Below are 9835 nucleotides of genomic sequence, written 5' to 3'. Positions count from 1 at the left end.
TGAACATTCAATGTTTATCCAATAAAACGGAGACATTAACAAAAGTTGTCCATGACAATAAAATAAACATTTTTTGTTTATGTGAACATTGGCTTGGCAACGAGCGAATCGACCTATATACGTGATTTTCGGCTAGTCAGCTCATTCTGCAGTAGTATACATATGCACGGAGGTGTAGCTATTTACTGTCGGAAAGAGTTAGAATGTTGCGTCGAAATTTACAACAAGCTTTCCAACGAATTTAAAAGCAGGAATTGTTTCAATGCGACTGTCAAAAAACATCCTATAGATCAACCTATTTATACAATAAATGGATACTTTAATCTAAGTTAATTATTAATTGTCATTAGGTTAATCTTGAGCTGTTCATAAATATCACTGATATTACTATAGTTATATTATAATATTGTGATAAAAATAATAATTGTATTGATGTATTGTAAATGACTTAAATTGTAACTATTGAATTTTAATAAAGTTCTATTCTATTCTATATATATTATTATGTTATTATGGGTCTTCTGTTTTGTTCTCTATATAGTCTTTGTTTCCCAAAGCGAAACCATTCTGTAACTATATTAACAAACTTGGCTTCTGTAAATTCAGCGGTGTTGTTAATTATTGTGTCTAAAATAAAACCGAACAGGAATTAGAAACATTAATTAAAATAAATTGAAGTTAAATTACCTTTAATCACTTCCATTACTTTCAGCTTGTTTACTGGCATATTACCTTTCCGGCCATACCAAGAACATACAGCTGCCAATTTTTTGGTAAAAACTTTTTTCAATATATTTCTTATATTTTCAGCCGGAGTTTCCCCACCAATTTTTCCAACATAGCTTTGCTAAAAACAAAACATTAAAATATAATTACTTCCAAATTATTTTATTTCAATATCTCCCAAGGTGCAATTATAGTTTACCAATTCTGTAACATATGTTTCATCTTTTAAAAACTCTTCACAGCATGTGATATCATCTTCGGCATCAAGTGGAAACAAAGAATCAAAGACATTACCATCTTGATTACATGTCAATGTAGGATAACTTGCATTTTGCAGTAATTGATCCATTTTAGTATTCAAAATGGCAAGCTCCCTGAGAATAAAATCGGTTTTTGTGCACTGCTTCTCCAAGTTTTCATTTATGTTCACTATTCTTTGTTCCAGCCTTTCTGCAGACCAATCCCTATCAGTTTGTGTTCCTTGATCTTCGAAAGTTTTGCATAACCCAACGTCATGATTTATCCCCATGAGAGGGGATAAGGGTAAAGGGCTCAATTCTTCTACATTAGAAGGAGTTACGCAATTGGCACTTGTAGAACTCCTCGGTGATTCTAGATCCAGCAACAATTGTTGGTTAGGATTAAAATCTGAAAGATTATTTTTTATTCTTTCAAAAATATATATTCTATTGCATTAAAATATGTAGGATTTTTTACGTACTATATTCTTCTTCATTTGATTGATATTGGCTGTTGGGTTTCTTTAAACGAAACCCTTTGCCAAGATTCTCCTCAGCCGATGTATAATCACTATCTTGCGCAAACTTTCTTGCTTTATAATATGAATCTATGCAATGAAAAAATAGATTTAAAAAAAAATCTACATTTATATTTAGTTAAAGAAATGCACTTACCGAAATAACGCATGACACTCACATCTTCCTTTGTCCAGGTACTGTCGGGTACACTTTTTTTCATTATTAAAGGAGTTTTTGATGCTATATTAGCAGGAGGCCACCAACACTTTGTAATCTCATTGCCTGTTTTGAATAGCCAACTAACAGGCACCTCTGAGGTTATTATATTTTCAGTTTCTTTAATGAATTTAACGACCGCATGGGTATACATTCTGAAAAGCCATCGTAAAGAGGTTACAAAAACATTCGAAAATCTTCGAAATCAGTCTAATTACATTTGCTGAACCTTTCTTAACAATTTGATATATGAATCAATCACAAAAATTAATAGAAAATACCTGCTGACGACGATGATTAAAAAGATTTCTCTTGATTACTATGATTCACTAACCTATTCGAAGCACAACGATTCACACGAAGCTAATTTCTGATAATTTTGTCATACCAACATACGAAGCGCAACCGAGAATAAAAAAAATGTGACAACATTGAAAGACAAAAAACCTATGTGCGTCAAACAAAACTGTCAAACAAAAAAACAAAACTGTCAAACGTCAAAATAATACACCCACTGTTATATTGTCTCTCACCTCTCACATTTAGACACCTTTTAGACAGTTAAATAGAAATCCCAATTGTAAGTATATAATTATTTACGAAAGCGGGTTTTTTACATTTACATGATCATACATTGTCTCTTCACAACCAATATTATTTCAGGAAACCAAACATATAGTTATTCAAAACCTAGTACAGTTTTGTTAGAAATTATTAGGAAATTTTTAATTAGGGCTTCGCAGAGTGTTTTAGTATAGTTATTTTATTTACCCAGGTAAATGTTATTCAGGTTGTTTTTGTTTGCTTAGTGTGTTTTAATTCTATTGTAGGGTTCACTGAATTAAGATTAGGACTTCAGCCTGAACATCAAAATAGCTACAAGAGTCTTGTAGCATGTAACATCTGATTATTAGAACTTAACTCATATATATATATATATATATATATATATATTAGGGTGGGCCGAATCATTATAGAAGTAAAATTAAGCGATATGGGCACCTTTTCATATGAAATATATGTGTTATTTAAATGAATTTTGACTTCAAAACCATATATCGCAAATAACTCTTTAGCCAGCGAAATTTTCAATAAAATACTGTTTTTAATAAGTTAATATATTAATTTAGGCATGTGAATAATTCCAATTGTAAGTTATATTTCTTTTAATAGTTTGTACGGGGGTTTTTAAATCGGGTTTAGTTTGTTGTTATTTATTTCCATCAGAGTGCGCTAGTATTTTTTTATAATAATTCTCGAACTTTCGAAAAGAATATATTAATGTGGAAAATTCGCATAAATCTTCATTCAGTTCTCCAGTTAGACGTGAAGTATCAATGGCGAATTCTTATTTAAATTCAGGCGCAAGTGCTAGTAATTTGAATCATATGCGCTCGCATGATCAAATTACATTTGGGGAAGCAAAAGAATTTACTGGTGTAAATCTTCCGACAAGTATGGAAATTATCAGGTATTATTTTTATTTGGCCGAAGAATCAAAAAAACAAAATAAAATGTTTTCATATAAAACATTTACTCCAAATGTGGTAACGAAATTGATTCAGACGTGGGAAAAAATTGATATTCCAATTATGGAGAAACGAAGTATCGCTAGAAAATTGAACCGATTGATTGATAAATATAAAAGTACAAATAAAAGCAAGTCTACCCAAGCATCATTTCAGGAGTTTGTAGAATCCACGAAAGAATTATTTTATATTGGAAAATGCAAATGCGATTTGCGAAGATTACTGTGTTCTTGTGGATTGATCCCAAAACATTTACAAGCGTTTATGATGGATCAACATAATGAGAGGAAATCTACGATACCAGAATATATTATAAAAATTGAAGATGAAGTATCAGAATCTACAATAACTAGCAATATTACTCCAGGTGAGACATATACTCCAGATGTTGATTTTGATTTTAAAAGCAGTTCGGAAAGTTTACAAAATACTTCTCATATAAAACGTGGTCCATATAGTCGAAGATATAAGGCTCCAAGCTATGCCTTAATGTGCGACAGATTTGCAATTTCTGATAGAGTTGGGTCTGGCGTGGTGACGGCAATCCTGCGTGACCTGGGCATAACGGATGATTGGGGCAATCCTGTCATTATGGACAAAAATAAAAGCGTTCGCGAGAGGCAGAAAAATAGGCAAGCTCTACACAAACGATATGATTCTTCTGAATTAATAGCATTTTCATTCGACGGCCGAAAAAATGATTCTATTACCATGGAAAAAATCGATAAGAAGTTTCACCCACGAATGATTAAAGAAGCGCATTTAGTTATTTTAAAGGAACCGAATGGCCAATTGTTGGGTTACACAAAATTGGAAAATGAAGATTCGGAAAGTAAAGTAATCAAATTGAACGAGTTTTTCGCCGATAAAGGAATAGCTCTCGATTCTTTGATAGGCATATGTTGCGATGGTGAACCAGCAAATACAGGCGTAAAAAATGGTATTTTACGTCATACAATAATAAAGGATAAGGAATACATAATTCAGAATCTTGAAGAAAAAATTAAGATGCTGCAATTATTAAAGCCAAATGAAAAGAAAAAAGAAGTTTCGTCAGCTGCACCCAATATTGATAGTAATACTGAGAAAGCAGCATCTAAGAAGCCTAAACATAAATCTACCAATAAAAACAGTGCCAATGCTAATAAGGTCTCAAAAGAACAGGTGTGTGTTGCAGTAGCAACTGCTTTAAAGGAATTAGACAAGCGTAGAAGCGAAACATTCCGAGATGCGGTTGCCAGCACGGAGCTGCCTAATCAATCGACCCAAGCTGAACAACAATCAATTAAAGCAAATGACGATGGAAACTGGACTTTGGTCCAGAAAAAGAAGTCGCCGAAACGAAAAAACAAAGCCATAGAAGGAACAAATGTGAGCACTACACTCGCGGGAGTTGTGAGGAAGGCCCACTTGCATGTGTTTCGCCTGGCACCGGAAACATCGACGGAAACTCTAAAAAATTATTTAAATGAGAAAAACTTCAAAAATATTGAATGTGAGAAAATGGCTTCTAAACATCCGAAAACATATGCCTCTTTCAAGGTATCCGTTGCAGTGAGTGAATTGGAAAGAATAAAATCTCCGGATGTTTGGCCAAAAGGAGTCTGTGTGGATCGTTTTTTATTCCATCTGGTAGAAAAAACGCAGAAAAATTGTTAAACTGGTTTAATATATAATGTCCTTGAACATTCAATGTTTATCCAATAAAACGGAGACATTAACAAAAGTTGTCCATGACAATAAAATAAACATTTTTTGTTTATGTGAACATTGGCTTGGCAACGAGCGAATCGACCTATATACGTGATTTTCGGCTAGTCAGCTCATTCTGCAGTAGTATACATATGCACGGAGGTGTAGCTATTTACTGTCGGAAAGAGTTAGAATGTTGCGTCGAAATTTACAACAAGCTTTCCAACGAATTTAAAAGCAGGAATTGTTTCAATGCGACTGTCAAAAAACATCCTATAGATCAACCTATTTATACAATAAATGGATACTTTAATCTAAGTTAATTATTAATTGTCATTAGGTTAATCTTGAGCTGTTCATAAATATCACTGATATTACTATAGTTATATTATAATATTGTGATAAAAATAATAATTGTATTGATGTATTGTAAATGACTTAAATTGTAACTATTGAATTTTAATAAAGTTCTATTCTATTCTATATATATTATTATGTTATTATGGGTCTTCTGTTTTGTTCTCTATATAGTCTTTGTTTCCCAAAGCGAAACCATTCTGTAACTATATTAACAAACTTGGCTTCTGTAAATTCAGCGGTGTTGTTAATTATTGTGTCTAAAATAAAACCGAACAGGAATTAGAAACATTAATTAAAATAAATTGAAGTTAAATTACCTTTAATCACTTCCATTACTTTCAGCTTGTTTACTGGCATATTACCTTTCCGGCCATACCAAGAACATACAGCTGCCAATTTTTTGGTAAAAACTTTTTTCAATATATTTCTTATATTTTCAGCCGGAGTTTCCCCACCAATTTTTCCAACATAGCTTTGCTAAAAACAAAACATTAAAATATAATTACTTCCAAATTATTTTATTTCAATATCTCCCAAGGTGCAATTATAGTTTACCAATTCTGTAACATATGTTTCATCTTTTAAAAACTCTTCACAGCATGTGATATCATCTTCGGCATCAAGTGGAAACAAAGAATCAAAGACATTACCATCTTGATTACATGTCAATGTAGGATAACTTGCATTTTGCAGTAATTGATCCATTTTAGTATTCAAAATGGCAAGCTCCCTGAGAATAAAATCGGTTTTTGTGCACTGCTTCTCCAAGTTTTCATTTATGTTCACTATTCTTTGTTCCAGCCTTTCTGCAGACCAATCCCTATCAGTTTGTGTTCCTTGATCTTCGAAAGTTTTGCATAACCCAACGTCATGATTTATCCCCATGAGAGGGGATAAGGGTAAAGGGCTCAATTCTTCTACATTAGAAGGAGTTACGCAATTGGCACTTGTAGAACTCCTCGGTGATTCTAGATCCAGCAACAATTGTTGGTTAGGATTAAAATCTGAAAGATTATTTTTTATTCTTTCAAAAATATATATTCTATTGCATTAAAATATGTAGGATTTTTTACGTACTATATTCTTCTTCATTTGATTGATATTGGCTGTTGGGTTTCTTTAAACGAAACCCTTTGCCAAGATTCTCCTCAGCCGATGTATAATCACTATCTTGCGCAAACTTTCTTGCTTTATAATATGAATCTATGCAATGAAAAAATAGATTTAAAAAAAAATCTACATTTATATTTAGTTAAAGAAATGCACTTACCGAAATAACGCATGACACTCACATCTTCCTTTGTCCAGGTACTGTCGGGTACACTTTTTTTCATTATTAAAGGAGTTTTTGATGCTATATTAGCAGGAGGCCACCAACACTTTGTAATCTCATTGCCTGTTTTGAATAGCCAACTAACAGGCACCTCTGAGGTTATTATATTTTCAGTTTCTTTAATGAATTTAACGACCGCATGGGTATACATTCTGAAAAGCCATCGTAAAGAGGTTACAAAAACATTCGAAAATCTTCGAAATCAGTCTAATTACATTTGCTGAACCTTTCTTAACAATTTGATATATGAATCAATCACAAAAATTAATAGAAAATACCTGCTGACGACGATGATTAAAAAGATTTCTCTTGATTACTATGATTCACTAACCTATTCGAAGCACAACGATTCACACGAAGCTAATTTCTGATAATTTTGTCATACCAACATACGAAGCGCAACCGAGAATAAAAAAAATGTGACAACATTGAAAGACAAAAAACCTATGTGCGTCAAACAAAACTGTCAAACAAAAAAACAAAACTGTCAAACGTCAAAATAATACACCCACTGTTATATTGTCTCTCACCTCTCACATTTAGACACCTTTTAGACAGTTAAATAGAAATCCCAATTGTAAGTATATAATTATTTACGAAAGCGGGTTTTTTACATTTACATGATCATACATTGTCTCTTCACAACCAATATTATTTCAGGAAACCAAACATATAGTTATTCAAAACCTAGTACAGTTTTGTTAGAAATTATTAGGAAATTTTTAATTAGGGCTTCGCAGAGTGTTTTAGTATAGTTATTTTATTTACCCAGGTAAATGTTATTCAGGTTGTTTTTGTTTGCTTAGTGTGTTTTAATTCTATTGTAGGGTTCACTGAATTAAGATTAGGACTTCAGCCTGAACATCAAAATAGCTACAAGAGTCTTGTAGCATGTAACATCTGATTATTAGAACTTAACTCATATATATATATATATATATATATATATATATTAGGGTGGGCCGAATCATTATAGAAGTAAAATTAAGCGATATGGGCACCTTTTCATATGAAATATATGTGTTATTTAAATGAATTTTGACTTCAAAACCATATATCGCAAATAACTCTTTAGCCAGCGAAATTTTCAATAAAATACTGTTTTTAATAAGTTAATATATTAATTTAGGCATGTGAATAATTCCAATTGTAAGTTATATTTCTTTTAATAGTTTGTACGGGGGTTTTTAAATCGGGTTTAGTTTGTTGTTATTTATTTCCATCAGAGTGCGCTAGTATTTTTTTATAATAATTCTCGAACTTTCGAAAAGAATATATTAATGTGGAAAATTCGCATAAATCTTCATTCAGTTCTCCAGTTAGACGTGAAGTATCAATGGCGAATTCTTATTTAAATTCAGGCGCAAGTGCTAGTAATTTGAATCATATGCGCTCGCATGATCAAATTACATTTGGGGAAGCAAAAGAATTTACTGGTGTAAATCTTCCGACAAGTATGGAAATTATCAGGTATTATTTTTATTTGGCCGAAGAATCAAAAAAACAAAATAAAATGTTTTCATATAAAACATTTACTCCAAATGTGGTAACGAAATTGATTCAGACGTGGGAAAAAATTGATATTCCAATTATGGAGAAACGAAGTATCGCTAGAAAATTGAACCGATTGATTGATAAATATAAAAGTACAAATAAAAGCAAGTCTACCCAAGCATCATTTCAGGAGTTTGTAGAATCCACGAAAGAATTATTTTATATTGGAAAATGCAAATGCGATTTGCGAAGATTACTGTGTTCTTGTGGATTGATCCCAAAACATTTACAAGCGTTTATGATGGATCAACATAATGAGAGGAAATCTACGATACCAGAATATATTATAAAAATTGAAGATGAAGTATCAGAATCTACAATAACTAGCAATATTACTCCAGGTGAGACATATACTCCAGATGTTGATTTTGATTTTAAAAGCAGTTCGGAAAGTTTACAAAATACTTCTCATATAAAACGTGGTCCATATAGTCGAAGATATAAGGCTCCAAGCTATGCCTTAATGTGCGACAGATTTGCAATTTCTGATAGAGTTGGGTCTGGCGTGGTGACGGCAATCCTGCGTGACCTGGGCATAACGGATGATTGGGGCAATCCTGTCATTATGGACAAAAATAAAAGCGTTCGCGAGAGGCAGAAAAATAGGCAAGCTCTACACAAACGATATGATTCTTCTGAATTAATAGCATTTTCATTCGACGGCCGAAAAAATGATTCTATTACCATGGAAAAAATCGATAAGAAGTTTCACCCACGAATGATTAAAGAAGCGCATTTAGTTATTTTAAAGGAACCGAATGGCCAATTGTTGGGTTACACAAAATTGGAAAATGAAGATTCGGAAAGTAAAGTAATCAAATTGAACGAGTTTTTCGCCGATAAAGGAATAGCTCTCGATTCTTTGATAGGCATATGTTGCGATGGTGAACCAGCAAATACAGGCGTAAAAAATGGTATTTTACGTCGATTTGAAATTCAGTTAAACAGGCCACTGCATTGGTTTGTGTGTCTTCTCCACTTTAACGAACTTCCACTTCGCCATTTATTTAACTATTTGGAAAAATCATTGACCACTGGACCACGAACAAAAACTGGAATATTAAGCAAACAAATTGAAACATGCGAAAATATACCGGTGAGTTATAACATATTTACTATTTTTAATACCCTATGTTCAAATTCAATATAATTTATTTTTTCCTATATACTTCCAGCCGGTAAAAGACTTTGAAACAATCCCACTTGAAAATTTGGCTGATATAAGTCCTGCTGAATCGACAACTGACTCAAGTTATTTAATAAAAATAGCTAAAGCAGTTGCTTCTGGAGAAGTATCGACAGACTTAGCTAACATGAAACCAGGGCCAATAGCACATTCCCGTTGGCTCACGAAGGCTAGTAGGTTACTTCGGTTATATGTAACTACTAATAAGCCTTCCAAAAATTTGAAAATTCTGGCAAACTACGTAATGAAAGTATATATTCCAATGTACTTTAACATTAAATATTACAACTCTGTGGTGTATGGTAGTATATTATTTTATAAATTTATTAGCTGGACGCAATATTTAGACTCGAATTTGAGACAAATTGTGAACAATGTTGCTAAAGAAAACGCATACTATGCTCACTCAGAAAATATTTTATTAGCAATGTTGTTTGATAATAAAAAGGAAATACGAGATTCAGCTATAAGAAAAATCTTA

At 32.3% G+C, this 9835-nt stretch overlaps 2 protein-coding genes across 2 annotated transcripts; both read right to left on the bottom strand.

Moving 5' to 3' along the window:
* Positions 1-502: 502 nt before the first annotated feature.
* LOC113381363 lies at positions 503-1854 on the bottom strand. Its single transcript, XM_026620304.1, has 5 exons — positions 1641-1854; positions 1448-1573; positions 926-1374; positions 688-847; positions 503-627 (listed from the first exon to the last, which is right to left on the bottom strand). The coding sequence occupies exons 1-5, from the start codon at positions 1852-1854 to the stop codon at positions 503-505; spliced, it is 1074 nt and encodes a 357-aa protein (XP_026476089.1).
* A 3559-nt stretch (positions 1855-5413) lies between these two features.
* On the bottom strand, positions 5414-6765 carry LOC113381362. Its single transcript, XM_026620303.1, has 5 exons — positions 6552-6765; positions 6359-6484; positions 5837-6285; positions 5599-5758; positions 5414-5538 (listed from the first exon to the last, which is right to left on the bottom strand). Exons 1-5 carry the CDS (start codon positions 6763-6765, stop codon positions 5414-5416), a joined length of 1074 nt encoding a protein of 357 aa, XP_026476088.1.
* Positions 6766-9835: the final 3070 nt, after the last annotated feature.

The sequence above is a fragment of the Ctenocephalides felis genome, unplaced genomic scaffold (assembly GCF_003426905.1).
Source record: "Ctenocephalides felis isolate EL2017-DRISC unplaced genomic scaffold, ASM342690v1 CF-g0.4_SCAFFOLD_02837, whole genome shotgun sequence".
Taxonomy (NCBI): domain Eukaryota; kingdom Metazoa; phylum Arthropoda; class Insecta; order Siphonaptera; family Pulicidae; genus Ctenocephalides; species Ctenocephalides felis.
Note: the sequence above shows the minus strand (reverse complement) of the source record. Positions and strands in the feature narration are given on the sequence as shown.

Coding starts and splice junctions, on each gene's coding strand:
- LOC113381363 (XM_026620304.1), bottom strand. CDS start 1,854: ATGTATACCCATGCGGTCGTTAAATTCATTAAAGAAACTGAAAATATA. Junction 848..925: donor AAACATATGTTACAGAATTG/GTAAACTATAAT, acceptor TTTTGTTTTTAG/CAAAGCTATGTTGGAAAAAT. Junction 628..687: donor AGTAATGGAAGTGATTAAAG/GTAATTTAACTT, acceptor GTTTTATTTTAG/ACACAATAATTAACAACACC.
- LOC113381362 (XM_026620303.1), bottom strand. CDS start 6,765: ATGTATACCCATGCGGTCGTTAAATTCATTAAAGAAACTGAAAATATA. Junction 6,286..6,358: donor ATCAAATGAAGAAGAATATA/GTACGTAAAAAA, acceptor ATAATCTTTCAG/ATTTTAATCCTAACCAACAA. Junction 5,759..5,836: donor AAACATATGTTACAGAATTG/GTAAACTATAAT, acceptor TTTTGTTTTTAG/CAAAGCTATGTTGGAAAAAT.